At 51.0% G+C, this 18,742-nt stretch overlaps 1 protein-coding gene and 1 long non-coding RNA gene across 3 annotated transcripts in view; both read right to left on the bottom strand.

Moving 5' to 3' along the window:
• Positions 1-2,205, bottom strand: part of CACNA1S (calcium voltage-gated channel subunit alpha1 S) — a 43,842-nt gene extending 41,637 nt beyond the window's left edge. For both annotated transcript variants that reach the window (XM_064173849.1, XM_064173850.1), the window contains exon 1: positions 2,016-2,205. In XM_064173849.1, the coding sequence (XP_064029919.1) occupies positions 2,016-2,176 (161 nt within the window). In that variant the 5' untranslated portion in view covers positions 2,177-2,205. The remainder of the gene's footprint in view (positions 1-2,015) is intronic.
• Positions 2,206-11,238: 9,033 nt separating this feature from the next.
• Positions 11,239-17,247, bottom strand: LOC135191381 (uncharacterized). The gene is made up of 2 exons (XR_010308797.1): positions 17,092-17,247; positions 11,239-12,960 (listed from the first exon to the last, which is right to left on the bottom strand). It is a non-coding gene; the product is annotated as an uncharacterized LOC135191381 (long non-coding RNA).
• Positions 17,248-18,742: the final 1,495 nt, after the last annotated feature.

Below are 18,742 nucleotides of genomic sequence, written 5' to 3'. Positions count from 1 at the left end.
CTGCAAAGCTGACTCAGAACTGCAAAGTCCCAACAACCATCAGCTGTCTGGGCCAGCTGCTCAGCACACAGCACCCAGACACGTTCAGGGCACCCAGATGGCCTTGCACTGGCAAATGTGCTTTTGGAGATGTGGGCACACCTCAGCAGCAATAGGCCCCTGACTTGAGCCAGCCTGACTTTCGCTCACCCTAGACTGAGGGCAGTGATTCCCTCCCTCCACTATCCAACCACCTGGGAAAGACCCTGCCCCACTCCTGTGGCCCAGCTTTGTGCTCTGACAGCAGAAGCAAAGCAGCAGAGATGTGCCCAAAGGAAGGAATGAGCAGTGCCATGCTGAGTCAGATGCCAGATATCCTCACAGAAAATGTCACAGCTAATCCCCCCTGGCAGCTGGGCTTGCCCCAAACACCAGAACAGGCTCAGGAACTGGCATGACCCTGCCAGACCCTGCAGAGCCTGATCTCAGAACGGGGACTGTCAGGTGCCCCTGCCTGGGTATAAATAAAGGCAGGCACAGAAGAGCTGCTGCAGAAACCTGATGCCATGGATCGTTTGTCCTGCACAGGGCAGAGCCACCTGCACCTGCAGCCTTCCTACTGGGACATCCACCTCTCCCCTTCACACCCCCTTTCCTGGGCAGCAGTGTGGGAAAGCCCACCCTGTGCTGTGCATGCCCTGGGCAGGAGCAGGTATGTGTTTTAGTGTGTTGGAAGCCACAGATCCTATTTCTAGCTCCTCTCCTGCCCCCCAGGCTGTGTGCACAAGTTTCTTCCATACCCAGTGCCTATTTCAGACACAGTCACAGCTCCCTCCCATATGCTTGCAGAGAACCCAGTCCTCATGCCAGAGAATCCCCCAATTTCTGCTTTGCCCCCCCTCCTCAAAGGACAGAGTCCATTTACAGGGACAGAAGGGTTCAAAATCCATGGCCAGCACAGCACCACCAGAGCTGTGAGCATGCCCTAAATGCCCACATATGGTAAGATGGCATCTCCAGCAGTGCAAGGCCATGGCTGTCCTGTCCCTGTGCCACTAAGGCACAGCAGCACAGCCAGCCTCAGGCAGCCAAGAGAAGCAAAGCCAGGGCTGGGGTGGTCCTGCCAAGACCACAAAAGTGCAGATAGGTTCAGCGACTGAAAAGAGGAAAAGTTGGAGCAGATGGAGAAATCTCTGAATCCCATCACTTTAGTTTGAGCCCAAGTGTTTGGCTGAAGCCCAGGTGAAACCTTTCTTCTCGTGTTCCTTTCTCTTCCTTAAAGCACAGGCAAACAGAGCCTAGAACACCTCCTGGCTGGTGGCAGACACAGGACCTTGTTATTTCCCAGCTTTAAGGCCCCAGTGAAAAGAAGGCAAATCAAAGAGCAAGCTCCCAACACTCATCCCTAAATGGAGGCAGAGGCAAGAGGACCTGTCCCTTGGAACAGAGCACTCACAGAAGTCTTCACTTGTGTCAGCAGTCCTGGGGAGGGATGGGAAAGGGAGGCTGAGAGGACAAGCGTGGCAGCAAGGATTCAGGGGATACTGACCAGCCCCCACTACTAGGGCAGGGGGTAGATGAGGGATCACACAAGCAGTGCCACACACACAGAGCCATGCCAAGCAACTCACCATGCTCTTTCTACCCACTCCCAAACCTCTCTCCTTGAGCAGCCTCTTGTCCCCAGCTCCATTCTCAACTCCCACTCCCCCAGCCTGCCCTTCCTCCTCTGCCTGGTTCCCAGCTCATCCCAGACCCTTTCTCACCAGCAGGCTGCCCTGTTTCTCCCCAAGCCCCTTGCCATGCAGCCTCTCCCCTGCCTGTCCCCACACCTCCCTACCCACGCTCCTCACAGGCCTGTCCCTCTTGTGGTTTCACAGCCACTGCCTTTGCCACACAACCTGCCAGGGCTCCTTGGGCACAGGCTTGGGGTGTGCTGGCAGCTCTCCTTCCTGCCCCATGGGGTCCTGCTCCTCAGCACCCTGCCCACAGGCACTCACAGGTGTGCTCCCAAGGCCGTGCAGCCAGCAGGATACTTCCACTCCACGATGCTGATGCAAGCCTTGCGCAGGGGGTTCTGAAGGGTCAAGCAGAAGAGAGCCCTGGCTGGCCGGGGGGCTGCTGGAGGAACTGGCTTCTTGGACTTCTCCTTCTGCTGCCTCTTCCTCATATCATCCTGGGGTGAAGCAGGCTCCATGATGTTTCTCTCCTAGTCGTTTCCTCCTCCACAGCCCCCTGGGTCAGCTGGAGATCCTCTAGATGTCCCTCCACATGGAGCTTGTCTGCTCCACGCACCAGCAGAAGCCAGTGGGGAGTGGGGGCTGGAGCCTGCCCTGGCCTGTACAAACACACAAAGCATGATGTTAAATTTAGATCCCAGCCTGGCTCCCGGGTGCTGCCAGAGCTCCTGAGGCAGCACAAGGGCCCCTGCAGCTGTCGCTTCATCACCCGAGTGCCTCACATGCCAGTGGCCAGGGCTGGGGGTGGAAGGGGCTGTCCAGCAGTGGGCATGCCGCCCAGAGAGAAGAGTGCCTTGCTCCCAGGGCAGCTCTTGCCCCAGCTCCTCTGGCCTCCTTGGCTCAGACTGGGAAGTCAGGCTGTCTGAGACCATGCATGCAGCCTCACCTGCCTGAAGCCCAACATCCAGGGCAAGAACCCATCTCTGACTGTTCCCAAAGCAGTTTACCCTACAAACTCTCTGCAGGATTCAGTCTGCAGCTGGTGTCAACTGCTCAGCCAAGCCCTCGATGCTGTGGTCTTGGGGCTGCAGGACTCTGGGGCCAGGTCCATCTCACAGACAGGGACTTCAACACCAGCCTCAGAGCTTCTAGGAAACATGTCAAGTCCAAAAAGTGTTCTGCAGTGCTCTTCTGGGAGGGCAAGGGAAACCCTTGGCTGGCATCAGGCAACATCTTGCTCAGTTTCACCTCCCTAGTCCTGCTTGCATGGTATGGAAAATGTCTGGAGATGCAGGAGCCCAACAAGCCTAGGCTTGGACTGTGTCCTGGGAAAGCCCATCTGGATGAAGGGATGAGCAGTTACAGTAACTCCCGAGCTGGAAAAGCAGGCAGGGGCCAGATCATCGGCACCTCCCCAAGACAGGGGAAACTGAGGCACCAGAAGGGGCTTCCCTTGGGTTTGTTCTGGGACTTCCTGGGCTGAGTCAGCAAAATAATTGCAGCAGTCTGATTGGCTACAGTTGGGATCCACAGCAAATGGTGTCCCTGTCCTGCAGGGATGTTGGATGTCACAGTCTAATGGCAGCTGGCAGCTGCGTGCCAGGCATGCCAGGGAGCTGCCCTACACACTACACCACACTGCCTTGTCCCAAGCTTCCTCTCCTGTGCTTTGCAGACTCAGGCCAATCTAGAGGGCGAGGGCTTTGCAGCTGTGCAGCAGGCAGTGTGGAAGGTCAGGAGGGCACAGTGCTAAGGACCCCATCCCTCCCTGCCCGTGGCAGCTGCAGTGAGAGTAGCATCTGCAGCTGCTCCACTGATACACTTTGGAGGCGACCCTCGATGGGGAAGGGGTCAATTTAGTAACCTGCCCCTTCGTACTGCACTCTGCTGTATTTTGTGCAAATCGGAGTCCAGCCCAGCCCTGTTTCCATGTGAGGCAGGTTCAAGTATGTTCCCTTTTCTCACTCAGTCCTCATTCTTCCCCCAAACACTGGTGGAAGCCAGGAGCCAGCTGCTGCTGCCTGTACAGCAGAACCTGTGGCAGAAAAATCCAGGACCTGGGGTCCATCTAGTGTGAAATCTAAGGAGAAACATCCGCGCTTGGCCAGCCTGGGAAAGTCCCAGGGTGAGTGAGCTGGGGCTGTGCAGCCCCTGCGGAGAGGATGCTCAAAGCCTCTCTCTGTCCACCTGCTGGCCACCACTCACCACCTTGCTGGAAGGCACCAACCTGACACACTGCAGTGCTCTGTGTTTCTCCCTGCCTGGCAGAGAGACTCCATCCTCAAGAGACCTCTTCAGTTCCATCCTTATCTTCTTACAGGCCGTCACAGAGGGGTATTCTGCCGCCTACGCCGACTGTGGCAGAGGGGAGAAGTTAATTGGTGCGAGATAATAGTCGGTAAAAATACATATTTATTAACTTCAATATTCTGAACTCTCCACCCCCAACCACTGTATTTTAATATTAAAAGGATCTTATATAGTCATGAAAGACATTCTGGGATTGATATCCAAACATTAACTATTAATAACCAGCGAACAGTTCAAGCTATAAACAGAGAGAGGAGTTTCCCTGTGGCTTAATGCCACTTGGGGTCTATATGCTGCTTGCCCAGCAGATGGGCTGAGAGCTCTTTCTGCTCTATGGCAGGAGCCAATAGATATTACAAAGGCATTAAAGCATTTACTCACAAGTTTTGATTAATTATCAATCACTCTCTGGGGCTATGTCACAGCCTGTGCCAGCGTCCAACCCTCACAGGAGTCTGCCCTCACAGCCTGTGCCGGCGTCCAACCCTCACAGGAGTCTGCCCATGGACTTTGAGGCTGGAATCCTCCCAGCTTCAGGGAAAGGAGAATCTGCCTGGTTTCTGGGGAAATGACAGTCTCTGACCTTGTTCTCCAGGCGAAGGATGCAATCTCTGCCCTTGTCTTCTGGCTTCTTCTGGACGCTCTGTCCGGGGACTGCTGTCAGGACCTCAGGTGCAGGAGTACGATGCCGTGCAGTCTGAGCAGGGTCTCACACTGGCTAGCAGGCCGATCGCGTGCAGACATGTGGTGTCTGCTCCTGGTTAATCAGCAGCAGTGGCGCTTACCAGGCAATGATAAGGCAGCAGGCATGCAATAGGGTGCACGGCTGCTCGGGAGTTGAGCTCCGTAGGTAAAGGCAGGCAATACAGGATCTGGTCCTGGTAACTCACCGCAGTGGTGTGCAGGTGTGCAGGGCTGGCTGGGAGACTGTGGGAGATCCTGTCTCTGTAATAACAGCAAAGCAATTAGGCAGGCAGGCATAAGCAAGAAGCTGTGCTGGCGAGTCTAAGCCTAACAATGAGCAAGTGAACGTGAGCAACGCAGGGGAGTCTGGGCACGTTGTTTACCTGTGTGCCCCTATGTGGGCTGAGATTAATGGCCCTTTGGGCATCACAATGACCAATCAGGTTTTGGCAGTCAGCCAAACAATACCATAATAGGCAAAAGCCACAGGCCTGGTCTTTCCAAACATGGTAAGCACACAGGCCAGCACCCGGCAAGCATGAGCTGGGCACATGGGCTTACACAAACATGTTTACACAAACAGGGGTCCTGGGCAGGCCAGACTTCATGGCACCAGGCCCGTTGTGCCCCATTTATCCATTTAATAAGCCTATTTTCGGGCCTTCCAGCCCTCCACAACACAGGTTCACACAGGACCACAGGATGCTGGGGGTTGGAAGAGACCTCTGGAGATCTGCCAGTCCAAGCCCCCTGCTAGAGCAGGACCAGAGAGAATCCAGCACAGGTCACACAGGAATGCATCCAGACAGGGCTGGAAGGGCTCCAGAGAAGACCTCTCTGGGCAGCCTGCTCCAGGGCTCTGGGACCCTTTCAGTCAAGAAGTTCTTCCTCATGTTAAGGTGGAACTTCCTGTGCTGCAGTTTCCATCCATTGCCTCTTGTCCTGTGCCAGGGCACAAGTGAGCAGAGGCTGTCCCTGCCCTACCCTTCTGTTGCAGAAGCAGGAATTTAATGTGTCCGAGTCAGGAATTTTATACAAAAATAGAGTTATTTTATTTTCCCGAAAACCCTCCCCCAAAACTAAAGACAGAAAATTGAGTTTTAGTTACCAGAGTCAGTTCCTTTGAGAAGATCTACAGGATGCCATCGATAATTTGACTATTTTGGAAGTCAGAAGTTGGAAAAGGCTTTAGCTATTAATGAAAAGCATTTCCCACTTAATAATAAAGATGAGCCAGAATCACTCACAGTCAGTCTGGCTTGGTCCCGCGGCCTGGGCTCTCTGATGCATTCTGAAGAGTCATTAAGGGTCGTTAAGATTTGTGAAGCAGTCCTTTGGAGTGCTGGGCTCTTACTGTATCCAGGACAGGCGAGGTGGGGGGGGGAGAACTCTTAGGCAGGCACCAATGCTCAGGCAGGCGCGAACTCTAAGGCGGGAACGAATCCAAGGTGGAACCCCAAAGGCAGGATGTCCCCCAATATTTACACCCTCTCTAGACACAGAGCAGAGTTAGCACTGCCTGGGCGCGAAGGGCACAGCTGATCCCAGCCTGATCCCAGCACGGGCACTGCACGGGCACCCCTCATGCCTAAGGGCCCCTTGCTGCCCCCTTCACGCCTGCAGGGCAAGGAGGGGGGGGAGGGGGAAACAGGTGGCTTTTCCTCTCCCATTCAAGCCACGGAGGGAGAGGAATTTAGGGGTATACAGTACTCCAAGACACCTTCCTGACTCCCAGCCCCCAGATATTCATGGACATTGCTTAGATCCCCTCTCAGCATTCTCCTCTGCAGACTGACCAGCCCCAGGGCTCTCAGCCTCTCCTCCTCAGGCAGTGCTGCAGTCCCTTCAGCAACCTTGCAGCTCTCCCTTGCGCTGTCTCCAGCAGACCCCTGTCCCTCTTGAACTGGGAGCCCAGAACTGGATGCAATATTTCAGGTGGGGTCTGACCAGGGCAGGGTAGAGGGGGAGGAGAATCCCCCTAGCCCTACTAGCCACACTCTTCCTAATGCTCCCCAGGACCCCATTGGCCTTCTTGGCCACCAGGGCACATTGCTGTGACATGCAGAACTTGCTGCCCACCAGCACTGCCAGGTCCCCCTCCACAGGCTGCTCTCCAGCCCAGGTGCAGGACTCTGCACTGATCCTTGCTGAACCTCATTGGGTTCCTCTGTGCCCAGCTCTCAGCCTGTCCCAGCCTCCCAGCATGGCCACACAGCCTCCAGCTGTCTCAGCCAAGCCTCCCAGCTTGGTATCGCCATCAAACCTGCTGAGCAGACTCTGTCTGTGCCCTCAGCAATGGCATTGATGAAGATGCTGAATGGGACCAGAGCCAGCACTGCTCCCTGAGGCACTTGGCACCACTGACCACCACTCTCGGGACTCTGTTGTCTAACCACTTCCCAATCCATCTCACTCTCTGTTCTTCCATCCCACAGATGTTATGGGAGACAGAGTCAAAAGCCTTGCTAAGGCCAAGGTAGCCTACATCCACTGTGTCCCTGCATCTCCTTCCTGGACCTCCATGTTAATCTTCTGCTTCATTGCTGCACCAAGACAGGGTCTCGGGTGGGGTCCAAACACAGTGAGCCTATGATGCAGTCCTGCCACATCAGGTGGGCTTCTGCTGCTGTGAACAGCAGGGCTGGAAATGCCTCCCGCACTGTCCATTGTCCAGCAGTGCCCACACCAAGGAACCCCTCACACCTGCTGGCACCCGTATGTGCGTGTTCATGCAGCTCCCGGGTGCCTCCTAGCCCAGGCACCTCCCTGCTTAGCAGCCTGACTCCGGCAGGACCTCTCGAGGCCGCCCGAGCTGGAGGGCTCCAGGCCCTCCGCAGTGTCTCTGCCCCGAACGCGCCAGCCAAAGGCTGCGACTGCCCAGGGGAACCTTCATCCGGACGCGGGACAGAGCGAGGCAGCCTGGAGGCCTCCCTGGCTTGGGCTCTTTCCTCGGCGGCCCCGAGAGGCCGAGCCTGAAGCGAGCCGAGCCTGAAGCGAGCCGAGCCCGAGCCGAGCCAAGCTTCAGCCGAGCCAAGACGGACCGAACCGACCCGAGCCGGAGCAAAGCTGAGCTCCAGTGGAGTCGAGCCAAAGCAGAGCCGAGCCGAGCCGGAGCTGAGCCAGGCGGCAGCGGCAAGGAGCGGCCATCTCGAGTTCGGCTCCGCTTCTCGCCCAGCTCCCAGCCCCGGTCCCGGCCGGGTTCCCGCTCCGCTTCGGGCGCGGCGGCCCCGCTGAGCGCTGCTGCGGCCCTGGGCGGACCCACCCCCGGAGCGGCTCCGAGCCCGCTGCGAGGTGGGGGCCAGCGGCGCTCCCGCACCACGGCTGCAGGAGCGGGGGAGGGGGGGAGGGTGGGGGAGCGGCAGGTCGCGGGTAGCCGAGGCCCGAGCACAGGCAGAGCTGTGTGAGGAGGGTCTCTGCCAGCCAGCCCGCAGCAGAGCTGCGCTGTTGAGGTGCCAGCCACTGGGGACACCCGGTAGGGCCCGGGCAGCCGCACTGCCTGCTGATGCCCGTGTTTTATCTCTGTGTGTGTGTAGAGTCCCACTCAAGGCTGAGGCACCTTTGCTTCTGATCAGCCGGCAGAGGAGCAGGAAGAGGCCACTGGTGCTGTCCGTGGGTCTGTGAGTGCTGGGTGTGCCCCAGGCTGTGTGCCCAGCGCTGTAGCTGTGTGTGCAGGCGTCCCGGCTGTGTGCACCCACGCTCGGGCTCAGTCCCGCTGGCTCGGGGGTCACTGAGCTGTGTTGTGAATATTCGAAATCAATATGGGGCAGTAGAAAATATCCTACTGTATCAGCACAGAATTCTGCAGCAAACAAACAAAACCCAACCCAAGAACAATAACCTCTTTACAACTGATTCGAGTCATAGGAGGGCTTAGCAAATAACCCATAGCTATAAATCCATAGTCTACACCAGCCTGTCATCCCGAGGAAGGTCCTCAGTTCCCTTACCGTGGTTGGCAGCGGAATGGAACAGATTGCCTCCTTCCTTCCTGGACTCAAGACTCATTGTCCAGCAGAAAGCTCATGTCCTGGGTAGGTGACCTGTTTCTGGCCCATTTGTACTTTCTGTGGAGAAACTCACATCCTTGTTCTGTTCTGGTAGCGATAGAATATCATCCACATACTGTAACACCTTTCCTTCTCCTTCTGATTTCTGCCACAGCTCCAGGTCTTTGGCCAACTGATTGCCAAAGATAGCAGGACTCTTTCTAAATCCTTGTGGTAGAACAGTCCAAGTCATCTGAGTCTTCTGTCCAGTCTCTGGGTTTTCCCACTTGAAGGCAAATAGCCGTTGGCTGTCTGGACTCAGGGTTAGGCAAAAGAAGGCATCCTTTAGGCATTCTTAGCTTGACCTGGTTGGTCTGTGTCCCATACCTTGGGCTATACCAGATCTTCTATTTCCTGCCTCTTACTCATTTCTGGAATAGATGGTTCTAGAAGGGCCAAACTCAAAACCTCAATTAATTGATCCTTCCCCACTTTAAATTCAATATTCCCTTTATCAAATTTGATTTCTGCTCCCAAGGCTTCCAAAAGATCCCTCCCCAGTAGTGACTTTGGTGCTTTGGGCATATACAAAAATTTATGTATGCCCCAAGATTTCCCCAATTTATACTTAAGAGGCTTTAGAAAGTAAGCTTTCTCAGTTTGGTCTGCAGCCCCTGCCACAGCAACCCTGCTCTCATCAAGAGGTGCCAAGGCTTGACCCAACACTGAAAAAGCTGCTCCTGTATCTACTAAGAATTCCAGCTGCTTTTCCCTTTTCCCTAGCCTCACTATAACCAGTGGCTCTGCTAGGGTAGGCTGTCCCGGTCTGTGCCTGCAAATGCCATTTAGACTTCCTCCTCTCTGGGCATTCATTTTTCCAGTGCCCCTCTATTTGCACAGGGCACATTGATCCTTTTCTAACCTTATTCTTGTGACCTTTTGCTTATTCACTCCTCCTTCTTGTAGTGCTGCTGCCAACATCTTTTCCTCCTTCTAGTTTCATCCTCCCTATTTGAAAATACTCTCCAGGCTACATCCAGTAATACCTCCAGGTCCTTTCCCTCCCTTACAGGCAGCTTTTGAAGTTTTCTTGATGTCACTGGCAGCCTGTCCTATAAATAGTGATGCCAGCTGCTGGATCCCTATGTCAGACCTGGGTCCAGAGATGTGTGTTCCCTCATAACCTCCCTTAATTTGTCCAAACACTCAGAGGGTGTTTCTGTTGGTCCCTATCATGCTGAATCCATCACTGACCAATTAATTGCTTTGGGGATTGATTTCTCGATTGCTTTAGTAACAAAATCCTGATATTGTCTTAACCATTCATGACCTGCAGCTTGATTCATATACCACCTAGGATCTTGTAAGGGAAATAAATCCCTTGGGTTCTGGTGAGTACCCTCAGCCTTTTCAGTGGCAATTTCTAATCCACTGTTAAGAACCAGCTGCTTCTCAGTCTCAGTCATTTGTCCCAGTAGCAACTGCACATCCTCCCAGTCTGGGTTATGTCGCCGGACCAAAAACCAAAAATACACTGCTGTTCCTATCAGACCATTTCGATATTGCTGAGCTTTCACCCTCCAGCTATCCAAATCTTGGGTGGTAAAGGATATTTTTAGCCAAACTGGTTCACCATCTGGACCAACTGCCTGCCTTAAAGGTGCCTGGATAATTGGTCTTAGTGCCCTAGTGTGTGCTGCCACGGGGCTTCCTTCCTTTGAGCTGTCCCCTTCATCTGCACCGTCAATTTGTTCTGCCTCCTCAGCCCCCCTTGCCATATCTTCTGCTTGGGCTGGAGGCTGGTAGAATTCAGACATGTGACAAGTAAATTGGGATCATTTAATAAATTACTGTACCAGAAGCGAGAATTAGATCCTATGGCAAAAGCAGACACTCCTCTCGAGGCCACCTCTGCAGTGGATGCCGGTTTGAGATGGCTGGGGGAAGGGATTACCAGGGAGGAGCAGGCCATGCTGTTCTAACTGAAAAGTTCTTTGTTCCTGTTATTCTGGTTAAAGGTTTTCTTGGCTTGTGGTTGGTGCATAGACCTGTTACAATGTCTGCCTGGCAACACCCCTTGACTGCCTTCAGACATGCGTGTAAGGCGATGGAAAGTTTCTGCCCCGTGGCAGTTGCGTCTATAAAGGGGCTGGAAAGCTCAGACGTGTTGCCAGCCGTGGGTGGGCAGGAGGCTCCCCGGCCGTCCAGCGCTGCTTTTGCTTATTCTACCTAAATCAAGTTGATTTTCTCGTATCCAATCTCGAAGTGTGCGAGAACTGTTTTGAACAAGACAGACCCCTGAGATCCTCCCTAGAACTCTCTGGGTTTAGACACCTCTGTCCAATACTAAATACTGAACAACACCTCCGTAGTCCAGCTCTTGCATGTCTGTCTCGGTTAGCTTTTCCCAAGGCCAGAACCAGTGGGTCATGGAGCTCTGAGCCTACAGTCTCCCTGCTATTCAGGATGATCTCTCAGATAGAAAACCACACCTGCATACACAACCTCATCCCATTTTCCCTCTCTCCTAAGGCATAACATTAACTCTAGAAGAGTTATTGTTTATGGTTGTTAAAATTGAGCCACCAAAACCTTAGAGCTAAGTTTAAGGAGTTTTATTTTGGCAAGCAAGGAGCAGCGCTGGGCACAGGCAGTTTGCAGCTGCGCACTGTACACATGCAGCTGCAGGGTTTTTATTTCCCGCTCACATACACATTCACAAAGCAGTTTAATCATAGGCAAACACTTCCCGAGGAGTTTGTGGTTTTTCCTGGAGCTGTTGCGCATGCCTGCTAATCCTCCTGGGGGTCTCTCTGGTGGTCGTGAGGCTGAAGTAATGAGTCTTCCTCAGGTGTCTTTGTGACTCAGCTCTTTGTGTCTTCATGTTTGCACGCTTTTTAGTTTCTTATCTACCATGTTCATAGTGTTTCTCTGTTATTGTTCGTCCCTGGCTTTGCTTCAGTTAGCTCTGGCACACCCCTGTTTTGTTCATGTCCCCTATTCACAGGGGGGTATCTCTTCACAGCGCTTTCTGTTATCGCTCGTAGGTTCCAACGTCTCCAGCTTAGTTAGCTCCGACACACCCTGCTCTGCCGTTCCCATAGTGACATATTTTCATTTTCTTATATTCTGTATTCTGCTTTGCCATTCTTTTATTGACACAGGAACCATTTTTCACAATCCCCCATTTTCTTTTTGATCATATTTACCCGTGTCAATGCTTCCGTCCTTCTAAGTACTCCTTCCACTCGACTTCGACTTCCTTCTTCTTCCTTTTTCTTGAGGACATACATCTTTACACCTGACCCTCCCCAGTCTCCCTGCATTTCTTGTACTGGTGTCTGGTTCAAGCAAATAACGCAAGGAATTATGCATATCAATCCTCCAAAAACACATAAAAGAATAAACCCCACTCTTTTCCACCAAGCTTTTGATAACAGAAAGAAGGCTGGTTGTATTATTCCAATAGTACAGAACCTCTTCCACTTTCCTGGCAATTCTGCATAGGCCCTCTTTCCACAAACCCAGAATAACCCATCTGGTGCTTGCCTTGCAGAATCACTCCTTTGAGGGTTTTCCCAAAAATTCTTTAGTCCAATTATCTCCATAAAAGGGTTACTGTTATTTTGTGAATGATAACACACAGTTTCATTAGCACAATTCTTATTCCAATATCCCTCAGGGCTATGGGGCCACCAATGTGAGGCAGAATTGCCATTAGTTGTTAACAGGTTCCTACAACCTAATTCTCCTACCCTTTTTGGAATACATCTCCTTTTTGCTTAATACAGCAATGCCCAAATACCTCATTGTTTAACATCCATCCTTCAGGACATGTGATTCCGTAACCTCAGTCCGGTTCCACTCACTGGGCTGGGGTTAACAACTCTCCTTTCCATGGCCATTGTTCCGTCATTTGGGTACCCTATCGCTAGGTTGTGGCCTACCCAAAAACTGCATCCCCCTAAGGAACAAATTTCTAATTGTTGCACATTATAACAAACTGCATTAATATGGGTGTGGGAGGTAAAGGCGACAAGAGTTTGTCTTCCATGCTTCACCATTTGGTGGCATTTTAGGCGGGGACCTGTAGTCCCAGACTTGAGGAGGCCAAGCATTATTCCAACCATTCCCCACACTTTTACCCCTCTGTCTCCTCTGTCTACTTGGTTGCTTCGAGCAACGGCATATATCATCTCGACAGCAAGGGTATTCTTCAGGGGACTTAGAGGCTCTCCTCTCCAGGTGTCCTCTTCACTCTTGGGTTGCACAGTACCTCCACACTTCTGCTCTTCTACCTGAGTATCCAGTTGATATTATTCCTATATTTTCAAATTGTCCAGTGTAAGATTAGTTAATCCTCTTTCAATTTTACTTAAACCCCTGTACCCTTGATGGGGGCAGTTATACCTACAATGGTGCCACCAATTTTCATTACAACTCACATATATATAATGATCTTACATGCTTGGCATATACAAAAAAAACCAATCACACCCCTTTTGTATACATGGGATCAGCGAGTTGGGGGTGTCTTCTCCTCGGGAGGTGTGTGTCCACCTTTTCTCAGCCGTCTGGATGGCGATTTTTGTGATCGGTGAAACAAGAAATACCCTCCCCAACATAGAGTTAAAAAAGTTTCTTTTCAATTCCTTATTAATCAAGTTATTTCCGGTCATAGTCTGATGTATAACTATATTCCAGCTTTACTCATTTCTGTACAGGCTTTTCTCTCTCTTTTCCCCATATCAGGGAACTTGCGTGCTTGGGTTATAACAACACTTTTTACTGGTACTACTTTATTTTACATTATAGCCTTTATAGAGTGCAACATCTGATTGCTTCCATTAGTCCTTCGATATCTTTGAACATTTGATCTGGGGACAATGAAGTACCTTGCTGAAGTGTAATGCCAAGAAAATAACAAAGTTTCTCCTTTACTCCTAAGTTTCTCTAAATGCCACTTGCAAGCCATACAGACTCCTTCCCTCAGGAGCCAATCCTTAGGTTCCCGTCAGTGTCTTGCACACAATCCACACTGTACACAGCACCATTCAAGCTCGTCTGCACAATGCTTACATGACTTTTGTTCCAATTCAAGTTAAATTTTGTTTTTATTTCCTCCCCTCCTTAACTATCTCCGTGGATTTCTATAAAGATCATCAAGATCCTCCACACCCATGAATTCTTAATAGTTTCCTCAGGAGGGGTTGAAGTTTCCTTGACAGTCTGTCATAACTCATTCAGTCTTCCTCTTTAATTTAATGGTTGTCCCCCCCTGGTGTCGAAGTTACCTGCCATCCATAAATAGATTTACTCCTTTTAACCCAGCAGATATGTGTCCATCCCTTTTCTGCAGGCCATCTGCTGTATCAGTGGTTAGTAAGACTTCAAAGGGTCCTTCCCATTGAGGGACTCATGGTTCAGCTTTTCAAGTTTTTATCAGCTCCTTTTCTCCCGGTTTAATGTTGTGCACTGGGAAACTCAGGGGTGGTGTTTGAATTAAAGCACCAATATCTCTGAGCTCCTTTATTCTTTCTGCCAATGCTTTAACATATTTAGAGATGTTGCAGTCTCCAACTAGCTTTTCATCCATAGGCATCCCCTGAGTATATGGCATTCCAAACATCATCTCATTTCCCACTTTTCCTTCTAGAAGTTAAAATGCTCTATATAAAACATACAATTCACAAGCCTGAGCCGACCACCCAGGGCTCAGGGGTCCTGATTCCTTAACCTCTAAGTCCATTCCCACAATCTCATATCCTAATTTTTGTTGTCCTTCTATCACTCTTGAAGATTCACCTATAAATAATTTTTTCCCCTTCTGTGAGCTCACAATCCTTTAAATCAGGCCTCACCTTCACCTCCAGTTTTGTCACTTTAAGACAATCATGCTCTAACTTTGAGCTTAGTTCCCCAAATAAAACTGAGCTGGGTTTGGACCCCATTAACGCCCAATTCTAATTGAGGGGAATCTATGAGTATTGCCTCCTATTTAAGCATCCTGCTATTTGTTTACCACTTTTGTATATTTCCCCTTACATTATGCAGGGTAAATACCTGGAGAGGGTAATTAAAAGTTATCTTTCTAACCTCTTCTACTAACAAAGCTGTGGCCACTATAGATTGTACACAGGCAGGTCACCCTCTACTGACAGGGTCTAATCATTTGGAACAGTGTGCTACTGGTTTCTTCAGCCCAGCCCAGCCCTGGACCCACACTCCACATGCCCTTTTGTTCACTCACATTTACAAATAGGAGGAAAGGTTTCTAAACTTTTTTCTCCTCTCATCAGCCAGTGTCTGAAGTATTTTACTTCCTACTTCGCATACTGGAGTTTTCCTTTAGATACTTTGAGTCCATTCTGGGCCAAACAGTTCAACAATTTAATTGTAGTTTCATTAACTATTGATTCATATTTCCCAGCAAGCAATAGATCGTCCTCATATTGCAATCATTTTATCTCTGGATTTAAATCTATCTTTTCCAATATCTTTTCCAGAGCTTATCCAAATAAGTTAGGTGACTCTGTGAACCCTTGGGTCAGCACAGTCCACCTCAGCTGCTGCTTCCTCCTGGTTTCTGGATCCTCCCATTAAAAAGCAAAATAATCTCGGGATGCTTTGTCTAATGGGCAGGCCCAAATCTATAGCATTACACCATTGGTATTCCGGAGACAAGCAGCTCACCAGGGTATATGGATTAGGGACTACAGGGAACTTCATCTGTGTTCTCTGGTTCACTGCTCTCAGGCCTTGTACAAGCCTGTACGTTCCATCTGGCTTCTTCACAGGTGAAATAGGGGTACTATGGGGAGCCATACAGGGTTCAGTAAGCCCTGTTTCAGGAGCCGGTCTGTCACTGGCTCCAATCCCTTCCCAAGAAGTTAAAACAGGTCATTCAATTCTGTTCTTTTAACAGGTTCAATTTCTACATTTTCTAATATGGGGACCTTAAAGGGTTCCCCTTTCTGCCCCTGTTATGGTTAAGGTTTTCTTTCCCTTCTCAATTCCCTTAGGAATGCTCTTAACAGTTGTTCTTTCTGCTCCTTTGTCAATTAAAAATTCTACTTCTTCCCTCTGGGGACCTACTAACAATTTTATCAAGGGCTCTCGATGTCCCAGGGTCCCCAGGAGGCAGAGCCCCTGGCACCCCTACTCTTCCTTGAATCATTTTTCATCCTGTGTCTTTTTGTGGCAATATTTAACGGTAACACACAGGAGGTTCTCTTTCTTTCCAACCCTGATTCTCCAGAGGCTCCTTGTGCCCTGTCCCTTTTAACTCTTTAATTGTAGCTTGTACTTCCCTACTGCTGCTACCGAGTTCTTAGCCTTTGCTTTCTGTTCTTCTGCGTCCCTTCGGGCACATCCCTTCTGGGCTTCTCTTAAAAGATCCTCTCAAAGGATCCTCCAGCCCCTGCCTCGCCAGGCTTCTGGTTCCTCCAATTTCCTTCTAATGTCCCCCTCCCAGTGTTGGCCACAAACTGTGTTCTCAAGAGGGCGGCTCCAGCAGGTGGAGTTGGATCTGTGCCGGAGTACAGCTGTAAACTTTTTCTTAATCTTTCTACCCAACCTGTGGGGGATTCTTTTTGCCTTATTGATCCCCAGAGGCTTTGTTTATTTTCTGTCCTCTGGGGACCACTTCCATTACTGCCGGCGCCGCGACCAGAGCCGGGGGGGGGGGGGGGGGGGCGTGTGCTGAAGCGGCTGTGGCAAGGGGCAAGGTTAAAGCGGATGCCGCCAGAGGGGGGGCCAAGGTGTGTGCCGCGGCCAGAGCGGGGGGGGGGGGGGCCTTAAACGACCGTGGCACGGGGGAAGGGGGGGCTGAAGCGGACGCTGCCAGAGCCGGGCGGGGGGCCGAGACGGGTGCCGCGGCAAAGAGGGTGAACTACATACAGGGGTGGTAGGTTGTCTAAGGGCTCCCACTCCTCCTCTTTCTCCCCTCTGTCCCCTTCCTAACTTTTCTTTCCGCTGACTGCTTCCAGAGATCAGCGTATCCAGCCTCCTTCGGGCTGAATGGTTCCTTGTTGCTCAAATACTGCCAGGGCTTGACAAGCTCAGTTCCCAAAGGACCCAAACATACCAGTTCCTTTGGCCATATCACCACACAATAACAGACTAACTTCTCTTTCGTTTTATCTTCTCGGGACCCACGGTTATTCCAGTTTGTAGTCCTTGTCCCTAACGGGCTCTCGGGGTAATGTCTGCTAATCTCTTCTCGGAACTTTTGGGTCCCTTCCTATCCTCCCACCCCTTGGCAGCGGTTTGTCCTATGGCTGTCCAGTCGCCTTTGCACTCGTTTCGGTGTTTCCCCGGCCAAGCCTCTCGTGAGGGATTGGAACCGCGGCACTGAAAAACCTCCGCACTCGCTTCAGAGCTGCGTTCCGCCTCACTCATGCACTTCAGACAGCCAAATCCAACCCAACCGAACGGTGACACTTTATACTCACACTGCAAGGCTGCTTCGTTCAGATCTACGTGCAGCATTACAGGTCTCAACGCGTCTCTTGCCGGCGAACTCACAAATTTCTCAGGTTTTTTTTTTCCTTGCTTGCCTTTCCAGGTCTAAAATATCACTGCCAGTTCGCAGCCTAAGTGCGGTAGGAGGGTCTGCAAAAAAGGCAGAGGTGCACCTTTCCGTCCTAGGTTCTTAGTCTGCGGAGTTTTGGTGCTCCCGGACGAGCCCCCAAATTGTTAAAATTGAGCCACCAAAACCTTAGAGCTAAGTTTAAGGAGTTTTATTTTGGCAAGCAAGGAGCAGCGCTGGGCACAGGCAGTTTATCTCTGCAGCTGCGCACTGTACACATGCAGCTGCAGGGTTTTTATTTCCCGCTCACATACACATTCACAAAGCAGTTTAATCATAGGCAAACACTTCCCGAGGAGTTTGTGGTTTTTCCTGGAGCTGTTGCGCATGCCTGCTAATCCTCCTGGGGGTCTCTCTGGTGGTCGTGAGGCTGAAGTAATGAGTCTTCCTCAGGTGTCTTTGTGACTCAGCTCTTTGTGTCTTCACGTTTGCGCGCTTTTTAGTTTCTTATCTACCATGTTCATAGTGTTTCTCTGTTATTGTTCGTCCCTGGCTTTGCTTCAGTTAGCTCTGGCACACCCCTGTTTTGTTCATGTCCCCTATTCACAGGGGGGTATCTCTTCACAGCGCTTTCTGTTATCGCTCGTAGGTTCCAGCGTCTCCAGCTTAGTTAGCTCCGACACACCCTGCTCTGCCATTGCCATAGTGACATATTTTCATTTTCTTATATTCTTGTATTCTGCTTTGCCATTCTTTTATTGACACAGGTACCATTTTTCACATGGTTCCATTCAACGGTCATTGCTCGTTTTTATACAAAGCCACCACTGATTGCAGTATTTGATCAGAGTCTTCTGACTGGTGCTGCTTGACGGTGGGCCACCAATTTCTTTCCAGTGAGCCAAAATACACCCTAGAGGGCTTTGCCTCACCACACCCCCACTCTGGCTTCCCCCCATCTTGTAACAAAAACAAGCTACAGGGTTTCTTATAGATCAGGTCAGTGTTAACAGCACAGGTCTTACGCATTCAGTGAATATCCAGAAGAATACCAATTTCTTAATCCCTTTCAAGATAGTGGTTTTCACCACAATTTAGGCAGGAGAAAAAAGATTAAACTTTCAAGTTGTCTCTTTTACCCAAACACATTCACATGCTGGTCCTAATTTAGCACCAAGATCACAGATACAACAGGTCAATTAGCATTTCAAAACATTTAGCAAGTCACATCGGCAGCAGCTGATAAGAGACAAGGACGCAACCCCTCCTCCCCTTTCCGCCTGAAAGGAGGGGAAGAGAATAAACCTTTAAACTCTTATTGAGAGCTCCCCCCCTTTACGGTCCGCGAAAATCCCTCCCTCCTTCCCAACCCCTTCCCCTCCCCCCCCCCCCCCCCCCCCCCCCCCCCGCTTCCCGCACAAGCGCGCGCGCGAGAGAGAACAAAACAAAATCCGAGCGCAGTCTCCCTTGCTGCCTTCGCTTCACCTTTGCCTTGGCCTTGCCTCTTGCCGGACGGCGGAGCCGCAGGGCAAGACTCCGCACTCGCTTCCTAGGCGATTCTGCGTCTCATTCGC

Source organism: Pogoniulus pusillus, chromosome 39 (assembly GCF_015220805.1).
Source record: "Pogoniulus pusillus isolate bPogPus1 chromosome 39, bPogPus1.pri, whole genome shotgun sequence".
NCBI lineage: Eukaryota > Metazoa > Chordata > Aves > Piciformes > Lybiidae > Pogoniulus > Pogoniulus pusillus.
The sequence above is the reverse complement of the archived record's forward strand: the minus strand, read 5'-3'. Positions and strand labels throughout refer to the sequence as shown.